Raw genomic sequence first — 19,909 nt, 5'->3', positions numbered from 1 at the left:
AATAATGCCTCTTGCAAAGAATGAATATGTTTACCAAATACACTACGTTGGCAGCTCACAGTTAATCTTGTAGTCAATTACTACTGGCATCCACAGTGACCTAAAATTAATTAAGTCCCATCTTAATGGTATACATTCTCAGGATTAACTTTAGCTGAATAGTGCTGTACTTTGGATAATACAATTCATCCAATTATACTGGTCCTCAAGGTCCTTTCAATCGGCCTTGATATCATAATTCCCCTCTGTATTAATAACTGTGTCATCAGCAAATTTAATACTGTATCACAGTTATTCATTAAATAAGATTAGTCCACAAGACTTTAAGAAACTCAAGCAAACTCCATATAGCTGATAGGTTAATCTATCAATATGCACACCAATGTGCTACCCCAAAGGAAACATACATTTCCCTTCCTCTTTAGCCAACTTCATTCCCCTTGAAGTTCTGTCCTATTCCTTTTTCCCCTATGAAGAATATTTTGAGGTTGTCCAAGATTACATGCACTTTATTTCTCTGCCCAGAAAACCAGTTACCCTCTTAAGGGACATGGCCTGATTTTCCATTTCCCCTTGGTTAACCAATACTGACTTTTATTTAAATTCCTGTTATCTTCATAACTTCCTTTAGGATTCTTCCCTTGAAGATACATTATGAAGTATCTACTGCATCTGACTGCATTTGCAACCATTCCAAATGTTTCTCTCATATTAAATGGAGTTGTCTTTGCTATTCTTCAATCACACAGAAAAATCTTCACCTTTATAAATCTGTACTTGAAAAAGTCTTTGCTACTAGAACTAGAGTTAAGCATGCCAGTACTCTTAAATCTCATACTTGTTCTCCTGGCTTTATGAACACATTCTCTGAAGGAGAGCATGATGCTTGACAAAAGTAAGAAGTTGGAAGAACAAACAGAGAAAAAGTAAAAAAAGGCAGCACAGGCAAAGGGGTATATATTTTCAAATGAGGTTTAGCAATAGAGAGTTATTTTTTCCATGGTGCTATGCCATAAGATCTTGTCAGTCCTAGAACAATATTCCAGAACTTCTGAAAATGACAACAAAGGCCTTAAGCCCAAGAACCAAGGCTTTACCTTGCCACTTCAGGACCAGGACAACAAGCCTCATCTGGCTGCATGACAGAAAAGAGAGAAGAGCAAATTTTACAGTCTGAAAAGCACAGGAGGCATCAGGTCCCCCACTGGCCAGCAGCTGCATGTTCTTCAGGTGTACAGTGCACTGTGAGTATTAATATAAGTCACAGTACAGTGACACTCCTTTGTTAGCAGAAGCAGCTACCAAAATCAGTAATTAAGCACATACTGACATTCCTGCAAGAGACAAAAAAAAAAGAGAGAGAAACCAAAGAATTTGATTACTAAGTGAAAGCCTACATCAGTTGCTGACATGCACATTCAACTGCTCCTGGTGCTGAATTCAGCTACACGAATCCCAAAATTAAAGGTACTGGTCACAACATTCTCTGGGTTACACTTCTTTAGGATAATTCTTCCATATTTTATAAAAAACTAAAATATTAATTGAAAAAATATATAATATCCATTATGTAATACTGCGCAGTAGGGACCAAACCACCATCCCTGGGCTACTGATCTGCAGGAATGTAAATTTACAGCTGGGAAGAACAGGATCTGTTACCAGGTAAAGTTCTGTAATGAGGACATCAAACCCTTCAAGTTCTCTTGGGCTCTCAGACATACCGGCTTAAATACCTTGGAAACTATTGATAAAATAACAAAATATGCATGTACTGACATGAGTTATGCAAACAAATGACTTCTTCATTTGGTTATCTTCAATTCACAATTTCCTGGTATTTAAAGAACAGTTGATCTAAAGAAGCCCTAGGGGGGTAAAGCAGACCTGTGTCATTTGCCATTTATAGTTTTACTAAGAACTCACTCTGCACTGTTGATAATGGAATTGTATTTACCAGGAGTTTAACAGCTGTTAGACATGAAGGTGAACTTCTCATTGACAAAGCCTTGTCACAACATACCAAAGCTGGGCCTCTTTCAGGTCACAAAGGCTCAGAAAGATTAATGCTACAAAGGCTTAGCAAGATTATTGTTACTGTAATACTGAGCAAATGTTTAGTTCCCTTGGTTATCCCATTTCAAAGCAACTCAAATAACCAAACAGAGAAAGTTACCATGTCTGTGCAGGCTGTTCTGAAGCTATTGCTCATTACAAACAGGCATGTCCCTTCTTTCAAACTGAGATTTAGGGCCTGCAATTCAGTCCCTCAGTCCAGAATATAGAGCTCAGTACTGCTCTAGAAGAAAATCAGCTGCACCCCTCACATGAGTTCTTACAGAAAAAATCAGAGTACCCCTTTCTGCTGTAAAAACATGTCCACAACTACACTAGAAAGCATAATTCAACATAATATGGCAAATCATTTCCATATTAAATCTTTCTTTCAGGACAAAGCTGGAAATTCTACAACTACAAAAGGACATCTAATTATACCTAGGAATAACAGGTAAGAACTCTTCTGTCCAAGTTTTCTCATTATTTTTATTCAGTGTCAGTGTTAAGTCAACCACACCAGAATTTCAGGGTAATCTACTTCTTTTGCTTCTGCAAATTTACTTTTGCTTACATGCAGTAAAAAAGATGAGAGAAAATGAAAAATATTGTCAAGAAGCTTTTTTGTCACTTCTTTTGATTCTAAACAACCTTTAAGGAAAGGTACTTTTAATGAAGGAATGCATGAAGAGTGCTGGGAGCCTTCCTTAAGGCTGGCACGAGGATGCAGTCCCAGCTCCTGTCAGTGAGACAGTCCTGTTGGCCATTGCTGCCTCCAGGTCAGCACTACATCAATAAGGTTTGATGCCTGTATAAGGTACCATGTACAACATGTAAACCATGCACACCAAGAAGGGGGAGTCTTCTGAAAAAACTGAATTCTCCAAGTGCCCCAGAGCTGAGCCTGGGGGTTTTTGCCACGTGCCAAAGTCACTGCCTCAGCTCACAGGGCAGCAATGCTCGCTGTGGTGGCACAAGTGACCCTGCTCCCTCCTGACTGGCAGCCTGACCTTCCCCTCTCTGCCAAACTCCCCTCACCAGGAAAACTCCTGCAACGCGTCCTCTCTGCCACAGAAAGAGCAATTTACTCACTGGCGTCTGTTCTACACACAAAACCCAGCAGCACTGTCTCCATCTCCACAGGCACCTTGCTCTGGCATTTCTGTGTGGGAAGAGTATTATTTTACACATTTTTGAGGGAATTTCTAAGTATTTGAGACATGTTTACTGTGCACATCACAAGACATGTTTACAAGCAAGTAAACTCAAGGGTGTGTACATATTTTTGTCCAGACAAGCCCAGGAAAAATTCTAACAAGACTAAGTAGTGCCAAAAAATAAACTTAATACAGCTGTAATAATTAGATTATTAATAAACTACACTGACATATCTTACATGAACTACACCATAAACAAATTACAGGGGAGTCCCTGCTCCCTGAACTCACTTCCTGACTGTCACTGATTTAAACTCATCTCATACAGAACATCAGGACCAAGCATCAAAAGCTCTTTAGCCTGGCTCACGAAATATGAATTGGGAGAAACTCCTCATATTGTGCATTGCTAAGTCATTAATGATGACTACCTGGAACTGAAAATGTCATTAAAAATATTTAATATGCTTATTTCTGCCCTTGGCCTTAAAACATTTAAAAGAAAAAAAAAAAAGTAGAAAAAGCAATCCTCTGGTTTCCCATCTTCTCACAGACCCAGGAAAGACCTGCAAATACCAATCAGAAAAAATAATTATAACTGTTGTAATTGTACTTGAACCAGTCTCTATCACCTACAAAGCTCCTGGTTTTTAACTCACTCTCCCCGTCTCATAGCAAGACGCTCTTCTGAACATCAGCCGACCTTTTAGAAGAAAAAAACCCTTCCATTCTATTTATGCTGAATTCTTCCTACAACAGGATCCGGCTGCCAAGAGCATGGATGACACAAGAGGAAAGAAGACCCTTGCTGTGACCTCGGTGGCGTTCGCTCCTTCCCTGCAGCTATTTACAACACGTAACTCTGCCTGTAGAAGGCATTAAAACAGCACCACACGCACACCCAAGCAAGCGTGAGTAACAAATCCCGGTGTTGCGGCAGTGTCGGTGACCCCGAGCGGGATTCCCGGGCCCCTCACGCCCCCTCTGGACCGCACCCGGCCGGCGCCGCGCACTGACGTCACGCACCTGGTGACGTCACGCGGCAATGGCGGCGCCCAGGGGCGCACGCGGGGCGCAGCGGCGGTAGCGGAACGCCGGGCCTGGATAGGGCCTACTCTGTGTCCCTGTGTCCCTCTCCGTCCCTCTCCGTCCCGGGGCTCCTGAGCGCGGTAAGCGCTGGGCGGGGCGGGGGGAGCGGCAGCAGGCGCCCGGAGCTGCCGCGTGTGGCGGCGGAGGCCGTGCCGGGCCCCGCCGCGGCTCCGGTGCTTCCCGGGGCGGGCAGGGCTGGGAGCGCTGTGCGGCCTGGTGAGGGGATTTATCCAGCGGTCCTGCTTTTATCTCCGGAGGTGTTCCAGGAGGGACGCAGTAGGCCTGGCCTGCCTGTAGTATTTAGTTATATTATAGTTTAAGTTATATTTTAGCTATATATATATTAGCTCGAAGTTATATTTACGTTGTGTTATTGATATATCTAAAAAAGAAGTAATATAATTATTCCATGGATTCCCGTTTGCGTGAATATCAATGTGGTCTCCATTCTTTGTATTTGAAGGCCTTTTTTTTTTCTCCCTCGGTTTCATTTTTAGGTAAAAAATGAAGGCCAGAAAAGGAGGGAGATTTAGATCTTCCTTTAAATTGAAGCGAAAAGGCATTGAAGTAGTAGGAGAATGGAAAACCGTGCCGATCGACCCCAATCTGTTTGCTGAGGAGGAGTTTCGAGATATAGTGTGCTTGGAGGAACTCACAGACTACAAGCTAGTCAGTTCTTCCGAAGTGGGGAAAGTAAAAGAGAAGAAGAGAAAAGCTGAGAGTGCTTCTGAAGAAGGCAGTGAGGAGGTGGAAGAACCTGTTGTTCCTCCAAAAAAGAAAAAGAAAAACAAAGATTTGAGAAGCCAAACAGATAAAGGCAATACTCCTAATGCAGCAGAAACTGATGTGCTGGTTGATAAAGAGGCAAAGTGTAATGAAATAATCAAAGAAGAAGCTAATTGTGAAGACCGTGGTCATGTGACTGAGAGTATGTCAAGCAGAAGAGACACTCCAAGGAAGAAGAAAAAGAAGGTGCCTAAAAACAAGGCTTTTCAAGCACAGGAAGCCCTTCCATCAGTAGCTACTTCTAAAAAAGTCAAAAACTGGACAACAGAAGTTTTATCTGCCTCAACTGATCAAAAAGCTGATGTGTCTGCATGGAAAGACCTGTTTGTACCTGAGCCAGTGCTGCAGGCCTTGAGCTCCCTGGGGTTTAGTGCTCCAACTCCTATCCAAGCCTTAGCCTTGCCTTCTGCCATCCGGGATAATATGGATGTTCTTGGTGCTGCAGAAACAGGTACAAGTCTGTTCAGCTGATCCTGTGTGCTGGAGCATCCCTTTCTCTCCTTAAAATGTAGCCCATGGCTGCAAGGTTTTATATGCAGAAGAAGCAGCTTTTCTGTATTATAAAAGAGCTTTTGTCTTTTACATATCCAGAGTATTAATAGAGTGTTAAAACTTTGAAACTTACATGTTTGTAAGCATGGGAACTTACATGCTTGTGAACTTACATGTTTGTAAACATGTGAACATTCCCATCTTTACAAAGCATGCAAAGCTTTGAAGCCTCAATGAGTTTCTGTGCTTTTGGCAGAAGTCTCTTTTCCTGTTTCTGAAACTGCTTCCTGTTTTGGGAATGGTAAGGTGATACTCTGCAAAAGGCAGAATTAATGAAGCAAGCAGGGTCATTTCTGCAGCAGCCAAACACAATCTGTGGAGATAATTCATGCTAGTGTGGAGCAGTGAATGAACCCTGGGCACAGTTAAGTGTGAATATGACCCAGGTCCTACTCAGAGCAAAACGTGCCCACCCTGTGCTCTGTCCCCGGCTTTGCCCGTTTGTTGTCAGCAGCCCTTCTCCCTGCTTAAAATGAGTTATTGCATTAATGGTTTGAGAGGTAGATTCACATCCATCTTGTGCTCAGCTCATGCTTTCAGTGTTGCTAGCCTTCATGAAATTTGTAATAGCTTCTTGTTTACTTAATGCTGTGAAGTCTCAGAACACTGTGTTCCCTCAAACTTTGCGGTTCATACCTTTGAAGTTTTGTCTTTAGCAACATTTTTTCCCTAAAACACCTAGAGATAGGAAGTACAATTGGAAGCTGCCTTGGTTTAAAAGCTTCCTTTAGACTGTCTTCATTTGTTCCAGTTGCTTTATCTCACTGCTTCTCTGTAAAGTCATTTACTGCTCTCCAGCAAGAAGGTATAGTAACTAATAAGATATGCAGTCATTTGCATTTTTATTTTAATTAGAAGCTGCGTTGATGCTATTAGGTTTAGTAAGATTAGAAAGCCCCACAGGGAGTGTTTTTAAAAATGGAACTGAAAATTTAAATGATGTTTTGTACTGCAAAAAAGTGCCATTTTGCTGGTAAGCAAATTCCTCTCTAGCTGCAGAATGGCATGCATGGTTGTTGGCAGGCTATGTTGTTGCTTTATAATTTTGTATAACCCTGAGGTAGTAGGAATGTGTTTTGCTCATTTATTCTTTCATGAGTAAAATCCAGATTCTCCCCAGAGAGTCCATCGGATCATCATGTTCCTGTAGAAACTTGGGAGATCTGGACAACTGCCTGTAAGGAGGTGCTGCAGGGGAGAGGTTGAAACTCTAGTTCTTTTCTTCTGCATCCTGCAGCACCTCTTAACATTGGGCCTGAGGGAGGAATATGCAGAGTTAAAGAACTAATAAAGAACTAAATAACTAATATTTTCTAGTAGCAACATTGGGAAGACTGGGAAGATTTTGATACGGCAGTAGATCCATGTGCAGATCAGACAAAGGGAATGTCAAGACTTGGTTTTGCACTGGGTCTAACCCTTGCTGTTCATTACTGTGTAGAACCAGTGAAGTTTCTGGTTAAGGACCCAAATCTACGTGAAATTATACAATATGAAACTGCTTAAAAGAGCACAAATTGGCTTGAACTGTAGTACCAATATATTCCTTCCTTGTAGTTTTGCATGCCTGTCTGTTTATAAAGATAACATGTCCTGTGAGGTGATAATTTGTTTAATTTGTGGGTGAATCTATTGCCTGTAGAATAGCCCTGATTATCACAGCCATAATCTGTCTGGGTGCAGTACTGACATTTGCACCAGCAAACTGCATTACATTTAATTCAAAATCAGCAGTGCTTTTCACCTTAAAAACAGATATTCTGTATTACCAGAACCTTATTGTATAAGTGCTCTAAATACAGGTTATAAACATTTTCCACTTCAAGTGCAGGCAGAAGTCATAAAATACCTCCCAGCCATGCAGAAAGGTGAGTAAGTGGATACCAGACTTTGCAGCAACACTGGTCAGGATGATGACACTGGGCTTATCTGTATTAACTCATATTAAGGTTCTCCCCTTAAACAGGCAAAATTCTGTGTTGCTGAATTGGCAAACCTTTACAGCTTTTTGATATGGAAGGAATTGAGATGAGATTTCCAGAGGACTGTTTTCCAGCAGTGGCCTATTACAGGCATGGTGTAATAGTGTCTGGTACTCTGGATGCTGCTTTCATGTTTAGTGAACTGCTACATCTGAAAAGCTTAACTGGGGTGGATGTGCTACCAGGCTTTTCCTAAAGTCTTTATTACTGACAGATAGTTCAGAAGGGAATATGTGGCAGGGATGTAACTTGCAGTTAGTACAGTGAACTCTTGCAATTAAACTTGCTTTTGACAAGCCCTGTCTCTCCAAAGTGGATTCTCTCTTTTAAATTAGATGCATGTATTCTGATTATAAAAATGTGACCCAGTGCTAGATCAGGAAATTAGACAATGGAGTGTTTCAAAATACAGTATCTTAGCAAGTTGTAAATACAGGACTATAAATTGAAGATGGAAGCTAATAATCCTTCAAGTGAATTCCAGTTTGTCCTTGGCCTCATTTGCTATTGCTTTATTTGGAGAATGTTGATTAGAACTTTCAATTAGGGCATGGTATTCTCCTTATGGGCATACAATTCTTTAAAAATATCTTGACTGCAACTGCAGCTTTTTAAAAACACTTTTAGAACAAATAAATATGCCTGACCTGCTAGAGAAAAATACCTGTTCCCCAGGAACAGGGGAATGGAGATGTATAAAGGGAACAGGAGAAAAGATGCTACTGCTGCAAGTTTCTGGTCTTCTAAAGATCATGAGTTTGCATCTGTTACAATGCTGTGTTTTAAGAACAGTGTGTGATTGGCTGTTGCTTTTCTCATCTTTTCAAATAAATGACTTGTCAGTCTGTGTTATTATTCTTGTTTGTTTTTTTTTAGGAAGCGGCAAAACGCTTGCATTTGCAATTCCTATGATTCACTCTGTGCTGCAGTGGCAAAAATCAAATAACTCAACAATCAGAAATGACAGTGTTTCTAAAGAGTCCCATCAGCATCATGATGAACCAAGATGGGAAAATGAGGATGAAGCAGAAAAACTAACCCATCAGCAGGTTGAAGATAGCGGAGATGAAGATGATGCATCTTTCACAACAGGCTGTGTGAAGGTGCTGGAAAATGTTGAATTTGATTCCAATGACGAGACACTCACTGTTGGCTCCGATAAAAACAGACCTCTTTTAGGACTGGTCCTTACTCCCACAAGAGAATTAGCTGTACAAGTAAAGCACCACATTGATGCAGTTGCAAAGTTTACAGGTATGTAAATCCCAGAGGCCATGATCCCCAGCCAGATTAGACTGTGTTCGGATCTTGGCATTGGTGTTGAGCCAGCATGTGTGCTGCACTTCCTTCCATAAAATCATAAAATTAGTATAACTTTTGAGGGGTTAGAGTTTTTACCACTGATGTGTGAGAAATGCATGGAGATTCTTCAGTGAGATGCTCATCGAGGTAAGCAGTTAATGTGAGCTATTTTGCTTTAAAATGTGTCTTCCTTCAAAGAGGTATTGATTAATGCTCTCACAACACAGAATCAGTAATAGATACCTGGCGACAGATAACCTTCTTCTAGTTTTGGGTAATGTAGACTCTATATAATTAATTATTTCATTATATATAAAATTTTATATATATATATATATAAATAAAATAATAATAATTTCATTTTTAACAAGTATTTTAATCTTTGTATATGCTGTATGTGTATAACTTTGTTTTGTCTAATAAAAAAAAAGTTATGGCCATAAATATTTAGGGTAGATAGCATTGCTGGATTGTCTGGCTTATCTCCTGCAGCAGTCAAGCCACAGAAGTGTTACTAAATAACATGACTGACAAAAGCAGTTCTCCCCTCTTCCTTTCCTTTCCAAACCAGAAGTCAGTATATCTGTTAAGTGAATGAGTGAGGACATGTTGAAGACAGAAAGTTTTTCCCAATTCTCTCTACTTCTCCAGTACCAGTAATTGTTTATTTATTAAAGAGGTTATGTAGTGCAACACACTACTTTTAAGCCCATCTTTATTTGATGTCTGTATGTCCTGCTGTGCTCCTCAGTCTGATTACAAGGCTTATTTTAACTGCTAGGCTGAAATAATCAATTTATGTCATACAGTTCTGATAGGAGCAGTACTATTTATGTATAAAAATCTGCTGCCCAAGTGATAATATAGTTGCTGCAGCAGGAGAGGCAATATTTTGATGTGGACTTTTCATTGCCTCAAACTCACTTTGGGGAAAAAAACTGCTGAAGTGTTTCACAAGTAGTCCAGAAGAGAGATCAGTGGAAGCTGGAATATTGTAAGGGTCTTGCACAGTAGCATTGAATTTATCAGGGGCCAGTGTGTTCTTTGAAGAAATAGGGTGAAATAAGCCATGTGTGGAGTCTGCTTCCAAAGATAAACTCCTTTCAGTACCTCTGCAATCTACTTAAAGCTAACGAGGTCTCTGCTACTGTGCAAGAATCAGTAATCGGGTGAGAGCATACTTCGTAGGATTATTCCATAGCAAATGAGCAGCTATTTAGCAAGACAAGCATTTCTCAGTCTTATTCTTGAAAGGATCTTCTGGTTATTCTTAACAGGAATATGTTTGTTCATGCAAATATAATTGAGAAAACAGAAGACTCAGAAATTTGTGTAAACAAAACTAACAGCTATGGATGTGATTCTTCATGCTGTTGAAACACCGGTGCACTAATTCTTGGCATCTAACTATAATGAGAATTCTTCTGTAAAATTGAGTGCATTTCTGTATGCTCAGTGTTACATAAAACCCCTGAAGTTTCCTGGCCAAAATGCTTGTTGAAACTTGTGATGTAGACTGTTCAAAACACTTCATGAAGCAGATATATATAAAAACATTCACTGGTAAATGAGTGGAATAAAATCTGTTATTTATATGTTCTAGGCATTAAGACTGCAATCCTAGTAGGAGGCATGGCTGCACAGAAGCAAGAACGTGTGCTGAATCGAAAGCCAGAAATTGTAATTGCAACCCCAGGCCGTCTGTGGGAGTTGGTTAAAGAGAGACACCCACATCTTTCAAATCTTCGTCAGCTCAGGTAAAAGGGCCTTTTCAGATGACTGCTGGATACTGAAGTGGGCAGCCCTGCATACTGGTTAGGTTTACTGACAGATTAAATAATTTAGACTACACAAGCTCGCCTATTTCTGTGTCAGTGTTTTATTGAAATGCACATTGGTTATTTTGATGGAGGGATATGTCAGTTAAAGGCAGTAGTAAAAAACTGATTCTTCACAAAAATGCAGAAGGCTACTGTAGCTGCTCCAGCATACCTGGTGTTCCTTTTGGTTTTATATGCATAACATCCTTTATATGTTTAGCAGGAAAAGTTGTTCTTAAATGTATCAGGTTTGTATTTAGCTGCACAAGTGTATTTTTACTGTGTGTTTTCTACTTGACAGGTGCCTTGTGATTGATGAAGCAGACCGAATGGTTGAGAAAGGTCACTTCTTAGAGCTGTCTCAGTTGCTGGAAATCTTAAATGATTCACAGTATAACCCTCGACGACAGACTTTTGTTTTTTCTGCTACTTTGACTTTAGTCCATCAGACCCCTGCAAGAGTTTTACAAAAAAAGAATGCTAAAAAGATGGACAAGAAGACCAAACTAGAATTGTTAATGGAAAAAGTAGGAATAAAGGGCAAACCCAAAGTAATAGACTTAACAAGGAAAGAGGCTACTGTTGAGACACTGACAGAAACCAGAATCCACTGTAACACAAATGAGAAGGACTATTATCTCTATTACTTTCTTCTCCAGTATCCAGGAAGAACCATGGTCTTTGCAAACAGCATAGACTGTGTAAAACGCCTCAGTTCTCTCCTCACAATCTTAAATTGTGATCCTCTTCCTTTGCATGCCAACATGCACCAAAAGCAAAGGCTGAAAAACCTGGAAAGGTTTGCTGAGCGAGAGAGGTGAGTTGATTTTCAACTTCCTAGTAGAGAAAAAAAGAAATTTCATGAAGGATGGTGGTGAGGGGAAACAACTCTGTTAGAGTAGAAGCAGGTTGGGGAAGTTCACTGAGGACAGGAGTCCCCTGTTCATGAGCCCAAGACATTAATGATTAAGGATGAGGTTTCACAGTTAAGGTGATGAACTGGAGCAAGTTCAGTGGAAGGCCACCAAGATACTCAAGAAGCACTGGCTCTGCAAGAGAAGAGGCTGAAGGGATTGGGTGTTTGTATTATCTAGGAAAAGTATTTTGTGGGGAGCTAGTGGCAGCCCTCTGCACCATAAGAGAAGGTTATCCAGAAGATGGAGCCAGGCTTTTCAGAGTGGTACTTGATGGGAGGATGAGGGGTAATGGGTGCAAGTTGAAATAAGAGATTCAGGCTGGATATGAGAGAGTTTTTTCTCTGTGAGGACAGTTGAATATGGGAACAGGCTGCTTGTCTTGGAGTTTTTTGAGGCTCAGTTGGATAAAAGCCCTGAGCAACCTGGTCCAGTCTTGCAGCTCACCCTGTTTTGAAGAGATTTTTCTAGAGATCTCCTGAGGTCCACTAGAGCCTGTGGTCTGGGAGCTTGTTCATGCTGAAGGAGCTGTCACTTGCTTTGTTTTCCGACATTATTTTAGAACTGTCCTGCACAGCTCTGCCCAGCTCTTGGCCCTGGAGCTCATTTGATCCTCTGTAGGTTATTGAATCTCCCTAAACCATCAGAAAACTACTTATTGCTTATTGCTTATTTGCAGGTTTAATTATATAAATCAGTATATTGAGGGTTGAAGAATCTTTGAGCAATGCAGAAGAATGGCAGTTGTGCCTTTCAGCAGTAGTGGGCAGCCAGGGCTTACCCAAGCAGACCCATCCTACCATTGTAGGAAACATTGTTTGGGGTGTCTTTGGCATGGCCTTTGGGAGGAGATTTTTAGTGTCATTACTTCCTTAGTGCAGAAGCCTCACAGTTGAGTCCTGCTGTGAACTGCTGCGTGCTGTCTGGGAGTTTGTACCTTGTTAATAGATCCAGGCACGGAGAACAAGGTAGAATTGCTGTGATGGAGCTGCAACATCCCTTGGCAAATGTATTGATAGCATTTGCATAGGTCAGGTGAAGTGTTTTCAGAGACTGCAGATTTTCAAGGCAGGAAAGAAATTTATGAGACCATCCCTCGTGGCCTTGTGCAGATTGCAAGCTGTAGAATTTTTGTTGTTATTTCTGCTTTGAACCTTGTAGCAATAGAGTATGCAGTCAGATGCTATAAAATCTTAACAAATTTCTGTTACCTGAAAGCTACTCATTTCAGTTGGTGGGAGATGTTTTTAAAACAAACTGTTCCATATCCATATCCATATCTCTGTAGAGACTGCTTATATAAAAGAACAACTTCTTTGAGTAGTTCATTTTGTCTAACAATAAAGAGAAATAGTAATTGTTAGAACAGAACTCCCCCTTTATTTCTAGGTTTTAATTTACTGAGAGTATATTTGAGTACAAGTTGGTAAAAGATACTTCACCCCCAAAAACCTGTTATTTATATAGATAATGTTAATAATGTGATTTTTCTCAACTGGTGAAACTTTTAATAACATGTACTGCCAGAGGATCAATTGTGTTGTTGATGGTGGGGTTGTAGCAAGCTAAAGAAATTCTTTAGAACCTAGACAGTGCACTGAAAAGTGTAATGCAGGGGCACATATCTCCCCTTCCTCATTGAATAGCAATTTTTTCTAGCATTCTTGTGAACTTAGAGAGAAGAAAAACATAGGAAAACGGGATCCAGCAAGGTAGTGCATTTATTTATTGAAAACAGAATAGACCTGCTGAAGGCAACACTTGCATTTTAAATTTTACTTTAAGAATTATTGTTTCAAGACCACCCTTGTAAGGGCAAACAGAATGCATATGTCCTACAGATAGTACAGTATAAACTTGTTTCTTACTGCTGTGGTAGAATTCTTGGTTGCTGTGTTTTATGTTCCTTGGCAAATTTTTTGCTCTTCAGTTTTACATTCATTAAATTTTGTCACTTTCTCAGCTGTGTCCTCCTGACAACAGATGTTGCAGCTCGTGGTCTTGATATTCCTAATGTCCAGCATGTCATCCACTACCAGGTTAAGCATTTTTAATATTTTTCCTTTTACTATTCTGGTTTGATAGAAGTTTTTGCTAATCCAAATCCTGAACACAGTAAAGCTGTAATTCTTGGACCCATATATAGTATAGTCCCAAGTACAGAGATTAAATCATTCAACTGTCCTTAGTGCTTTGTACTTAAAGATCTCATTTCTGCAGTGACTGTAGGTAGCATTTTATGAATGTGTGATTATGTATCAGAAATGACATAATAGATACGATCCTCCTTGCTTTTTGCTTACCTTTGATATCCAAAGGTGTCAGATTACTCAGCGTTATAACTCTTCTCTGAAGACACATAAAAAATTGGGTTCTCTGGCTTCCCGCAGGTGCCTCGCACCTCGGAGCTCTACGTGCACAGGAGCGGCCGCACGGCCCGAGCGGCCCACGAGGGGCTCAGCCTGCTGCTGATTGGCCCCGAGGACTTGATCAACTTTCGGAAAATCTATAAAACACTGGAGAAGAGTGAAGAGCTGCCATTTTTCCCAGTTGATGCCAAGTGCATGACTTCTATTAAGGTAAAGAAATAACATTTTTTTTTGCAGCCTGAGTAGTTGCTTCCTTATTTATATTATTGATATAAATTTGCCTGTTATATTATAGCAATAAATTATATCAATAATTATTTATATCAATGTTATATTTATAGCACTTAATTATATTTTTGATATAATATTGCCTGTCGCGCTTTTTCCAGGTTTCAGATGAAATTTACTCCTGAGGATCTGGATTAGAAAATTAAGTTAATTGCACTTCATATTTTTTTAGCAATATCTATGATTTCTCATCAATAAATGGCCCAAGAAAGTTGTTCAAACATAAACATCACTTATGTTTTTCCAGAAACAGTACAGGGAAGTGGATATGTTTTGTGGCTGTGCAGCTGGGATGTCTCTGCTAAGTACATTGTTTGAAGCCTCTTATGTTAGGAACAGACTAGAGAACAGTAGCAGGTTCAGGGATATTCAGTGGTCTTCACCTGCCTCTTCCCATCTGAAGTTGTGAGTTGTCTGCTTTTCTAAAAGTTTTTGTACTGTGAGGCCACAGCTGCCAAGGAGTCAAACTGTGTTTCCTGTCAAACTGTGTTTCCCTTTCCTAGGTTATTGCTCATTTTAAAGGTGATTCAGCCACTAACTCACAAGATACACAATGGTTAGAATTTACAAAACAGTGTGTTTAAGAAAGCATCTAGCTAGCCATTGCAGATTTTCTACTTCTTTAATAAGAGACTATTTCATGTCTCAGCATTGTCTTAGCAGTTTGGATGGTCAGTCATACACAAATGGGACATATTTAAATACTAGATTTTAAAGGAATCCAGCTGGGGTAGAAATGTCTGAATATTGCACAGTCATTGAAAACAGGGAAGAGTGCAAGCAGTCAGATAATGCAGCAGGTGTCTTCCTCATGGTATTTTGATTCAGGCTTGCCTACTTGAATTGGACTGAGCCCAGGGTCTACCCCAGTGGCAACCGCAATACTTGGGAATAATGACAGGAATTTTCAAAACCCAGGCTTGCTGGTATTCCTTTCAGGAATGCAGCTTTCTGAAAGAGGAAAGGAAATCAAATAGATGCTTCCACAGATTCTTTTTTTTTCCTCTTGGTAGTAATGAAGAGAATCTGATTCCCACCCCTATCTCCCCCATCGTCCCTTCCACCCACTAAATGTTACTAGTTACTGAGAGAAATCTGTTATTTTGAAGTGTTGCTTCAGAGGTTCCTTCTGTGTTTCTTGATGAGTAGTTGTTGGCTCTTACCATGCTCTGTCAATTAATGGGCAAATAAATGTTGTTTCTACACTTTCTTTTTCCTGTCACCATCTCTATCTGTAATAGTTCTCCTTTCCCCAGAAGAGATCTCTGTAATTGTAGTTGCTGGACTCCAGCCTCATAAGCCCTTGCAACAGTCCTATCTTGTTTATGCTTTGTCCTGGGTTTAACCACAAAGTCAATGTAGTTGGGACTAATAGTGCTGCTGGTTCTTTGTCTGTCCTGTTGGCACACTCCTTTTCTCCTTTTGCATGCCTTCATTCAAGTTCAGGAAAAGTTTGAAGGGGTTTCACTTGAGAGGAAAAGAATTGTTGAACCAGGATAGATTTAAAGAGGACTTAAATTTTACAGAGATGGAAAAGGTTGCTTTAAATTTCTTGTAATGATCTAACAAGTGACTGACTCAGTAGTCCACTGCGAGTGTTAGTCCTTCTCTCTCTGCAGTAATTACCCTGGCAGTCCTGGCTGCTGCTGTTACTGTGCAGCACTATTCTGATTCCTGCATGGTTTTGCTTTATGCAACTTCAGGCACATTCCAAAGAGCAGAACTTGCTTCTAGTTGGTTCATAATTGCTGTTAGTGCAGATTTTCTTTCCACAGAGAATTAGTTATTTGTTTGGCCCAGCTGGAAGCCTGCAGGTCAGGTTAAGTTTGCTGGACATCTTTGTTCCACCTGTGTGCAGCTGGGAAGAAGGACAGGACATTCTGTCCTGTGCCTAAACAAGATCCAGGTGCATTCCTGAAGATATGATCTGTTCCTTCCATATGGCCTGCAGGAGTTTACTTTCTTCAGAGTGGAATGAAAGTACTGGCTGCTCCTTACTGCTGAGACTAATAACTCTTAGATCAAGCTGTACTATATAAGTATGTAACTTGGAAATGATTGGTGTCTGAATCATGGTTTGTTCTTGATGTCTCTCAAGTGTTTATAATGATTCATTCATAGAAAGTTGAGCTAACATTCAGGTATGTTTAGTAGTTGAGATGTTTAAGAAGTCAGATTCTATCATGGATCTAAGGAAGGAAAACGCTAGTGAATGATGATGTGTTTATTAGGTGGGACATGAGTAGGGAACAAAAGTGTCTCTGCACCCCAGATGCATTGCAGTGCATGCTCTCAAACACTCTGCTGAAGTACCCCACATTTTAACCTGATCATAATGTCTAAATGTACTTTCATTGCAGGAACGGATGAACTTGGCAAGGCAGATTGAGAAGGCAGAATTTTTCAACAGTCGGGCAAAGCAACACAACTCCTGGCTCCAGCAAGCTGCAGAGGCTCTTGAGATGGATCTTGATGATGACATGTTGATGGGCAAGTAGAAAATGTTTTTTCCATGGATGTGCTCAGTAGGGCCCATAGTGCTGGTGTCCAGAAGAAGCCTCACCATGGCAGAGAAGCTTCAAAAGCTTCAGGGCAGAAGTTGGGGGGAATGAAAGGAGTGTTGTTGGTGCATGGTGTTAGTGCTTTTTCAGGATGGTTGTGCAGCTGGAGCTGAGGAAGCAAAGTGTGACTGTTCTGACAAGTCTGCATGTTGTAGGACCAGAATTGGTGAGCTTCTGGCAAACATTTCAGAATAATCTAAGCAGCCCAGTATGTCCTGATTTGAGTCTTGTCCCCTCTTGTCATAGAGAAGGCTATTTCCACACTTCTGCTTCTCTCTCCCACTCTCTTGTAGTCAGGCATCAGGACAGGAGCCTGACAGCTCTGTGTGGGAACAAGCAGGAAGTGCTAGGGAACACCAAATATTATGTGAGCCTTAAGTAGGTTGAGCTGTGTGGGCTAAGTGGCCGATACATATATTGAAAATGATGAGGTTTTTGGTGGTTTGTTAGAAGTAAATAATTTCTTACATTTTTAAAATTAAATATTTTTCAGGCTGTAGCTGAGAGAATTTGTAGGGTTGTACAACTGCAAGTGGCTATTAGTTCAATGCCATGAAATTTTGCAAAGCTTAGATGCACTGTAAAATGCCCCATTGTGTGTTCATATTTCAGGAGCTGTAGGTATGATTTCCCACCTGTTCTTTGAAGGCAGGCTGAATAGGGTTGCTGCAGAAGTCACTTCAGATTAGTCTGGCACTAACCTGTTAGATGCTAAGTATGCCAATGCCTTTATTTTGAAACATGTTTAGATTAATGTTTTTATTCATGCCTGGACTAGCTGCTTCTCAAGAAGCAAGCAAACATTAACCATCTCTGTCTGCATTGTTCAGGAGTGCTTTCAGATAATTAGCACTCTGCTGTCTTGTTTTGACATAATCAGAGTATGCTGTGTTTTGGAATGAGTTTCCAAATAGCACATCCAGTCCAAGTAAGTTGTAACTCTCAAGTGAAAGACTTTGTAATTGCCACCCAGAAACTTGCCAGGTTTATGCTTTAAAGTGTACTCGGTCTCTAATTCTTGTGTGCCTTGTTGGAGCCCAATTAAACTCCCAGTCATTCGTGCCATAAGTGAAGTGCCTCTTACACAGTTACAAAAGATTTAGTAATTTGCTTTCAATTTTACCTTACAGCAAGCTTGATTTCATTTTTCTCCTCAGTTCAGGCCTTAACTGTGGTTACTCAGTAGTCAGGATTCTTCTTGATCTCATTATCTGGTGAACAGCCTGGGTGATCTGAAAATGTCACAGATGACTGGGGGTTGAGTGACCTTGTTAGAGAGAGAAAGCTGGGGTCAGCATCTGCCCTTATCAGGTCTTACAAACACCTGCAATGCAAGTTTATTTCTTGTTGTAACATTCTGTATCTTTGATTTCTGCCCCAAGGAAGAAAAGCTAGTGAGCAAGAAGAAAGCCAGAAGCAAAAGATGCTGAAGGGGATGAAAAACCAACTGAAACATATGTTGTCCCAGCCACTGTTTAAAGTCCTTATGAAAACCAAGTACCCAACACAGTCTGGAAAACTACTCTTGCCTCAGACATCAGAGAGCATTTCAGCTCTAGGTGCCATGTCCAAAAAGCAAGCCAAGAAGAAGAAATCAGTAAAATAAAATTAGATAACAGCAAGATCATTCAGTGTGACAGAAGCAAGGACTATCCTCAATCAAGGCTGTCAGTGCTTGTGGAGGATCCCAGCTAGAAGACAGATTGTGTAAGGATGTTGCCTGTGTATTGGTTGTGCAGGCACAAAACAAAATGCTGATTTAAAGGGCTTAATTAACATCTGGTTAGTTACTGTTGAATATTGTCTTGGATCTTGGTTTTTTATGTTCTTATTTTTTTTCACAAATCTCTATATTAATAGAAGTTAATTAGTTTTTACATAGTTCTGATAATTACTCCACTTTGTGAGATGGGGTGAGAGTTACTGAGTGGAATTCACTGTGGGCATACTCTAATGGTAAAACTTGATTTGAATTTTAATGTTTTTAAAGGACAGGGGAAGGTCAGCTATATACAGTGCAAGTACAGACTGAGCTGGTGGTAGTGGGAGGTTTGGCTTTTACTGCCTCCAGCTCAGTGTGGAAGGCAAAAATACAGATAATGTTACCAGTAAGTCTGCAGTTCTGGTTGTGGAAATGTCCCTGTTTTCTTTCTCCTCTGATAATATTTCTGCTCTGTTCTCCACCAGCTTTAATTCTCTTAGTCCTGTGTTAATACATTTGAATGTGCAAAAAAAAAGTGAGGGTCGCAATGGGTCAGGACTGACCTTGGGAGATGTGTAGATTTCTGAGGAGTAAATGTTGCTACTCAGTGTTTTCTTGATTAATATTTGAAGTTAAGCCTGTATTTGAAAACATGTTAGAACCATGACCTTTACTGTAATAGAAAAAATGATGTTTTGAAATGTCACTTTCGAAGATTGCTCCAGGATAATTGTGCTTTTAAATAATTCTTACCTGATCTGGGCAAATATTTTTTAAACTGTTTTTTAAAATATGTCAGAAAAATATATTTTGAATTTTTGTTAAATTATAGCTGCCATAAACTTCAAAGCCTGTGTCTGTTTTCAGTTACTTGAAATTTCTAAATCCCTTATGGCTGATGCTGTTTACACTTAGCAGGCAAGGAGAGGGGAAAAGTACCCAAAAGACAAGACAGTGGAATCTGTATTGGTGGGAGGACAGGTAACCTTCACCTTCTGGCTCTGGGTGAGGCTTAGTTTCTGTGTCTCAAACTGTGGAATGAACCAGTGTCACTGCCATGACAAGAATCACCAATTTACTCAGCTACCCAGGGAAATTTGTCTGTGGAGTTGAGACTTGCTAGTTATGTGAGAATAGCAAACTCTTTATTCTTTCATGTGTGTAAATAATTGAAGCCCTCTGTCTCTGGAGGGCTTTTCTTGTTTTCATGCATTACTGAAGAAGAGACAGTGTAATCATAAGCATACAGAGCTTGTCAATGATGTATGAGACTTTCCTTGCAATGCACTGCTTGTCTCATGCTCTTGGGAGCAGAGGGGAAGGTTCTGGGGA

The 19,909-nt window shown here is 40.2% G+C and overlaps 1 protein-coding gene across 2 annotated transcripts; it reads left to right on the top strand.

Moving 5' to 3' along the window:
- Positions 1 to 4,222: 4,222 nt before the first annotated feature.
- Positions 4,223 to 19,403, top strand: DDX24 (DEAD-box helicase 24). Of its 2 annotated transcripts, none has more exons than XM_054634499.2 (9): positions 4,223 to 4,381; positions 4,799 to 5,538; positions 8,498 to 8,875; positions 10,527 to 10,680; positions 11,045 to 11,560; positions 13,621 to 13,696; positions 14,048 to 14,236; positions 16,675 to 16,804; positions 18,258 to 19,403. In XM_054634499.2, the coding sequence occupies exons 2-9, from the start codon at positions 4,806 to 4,808 to the stop codon at positions 18,479 to 18,481; spliced, it is 2,400 nt and encodes a 799-aa protein (XP_054490474.2). In that variant the 5' UTR covers positions 4,223 to 4,381; positions 4,799 to 4,805; the 3' UTR covers positions 18,482 to 19,403. The 2 variants fall into 2 exon arrangements, with proteins under 2 accessions (XP_054490474.2, XP_077036760.1); XM_077180645.1 differs by having other exon boundaries at positions 16,675 to 16,808; positions 18,262 to 19,403.
- The last annotated feature ends 506 nt before the right edge of the window (positions 19,404 to 19,909 follow it).

The sequence above is a fragment of the Agelaius phoeniceus genome, chromosome 6 (genome assembly GCF_051311805.1).
Source record: "Agelaius phoeniceus isolate bAgePho1 chromosome 6, bAgePho1.hap1, whole genome shotgun sequence".
Classification (NCBI taxonomy): Eukaryota; Metazoa; Chordata; class Aves; order Passeriformes; family Icteridae; genus Agelaius; species Agelaius phoeniceus.
The sequence above is the reverse complement of the archived record's forward strand: the minus strand, read 5'-3'. Positions and strand labels throughout refer to the sequence as shown.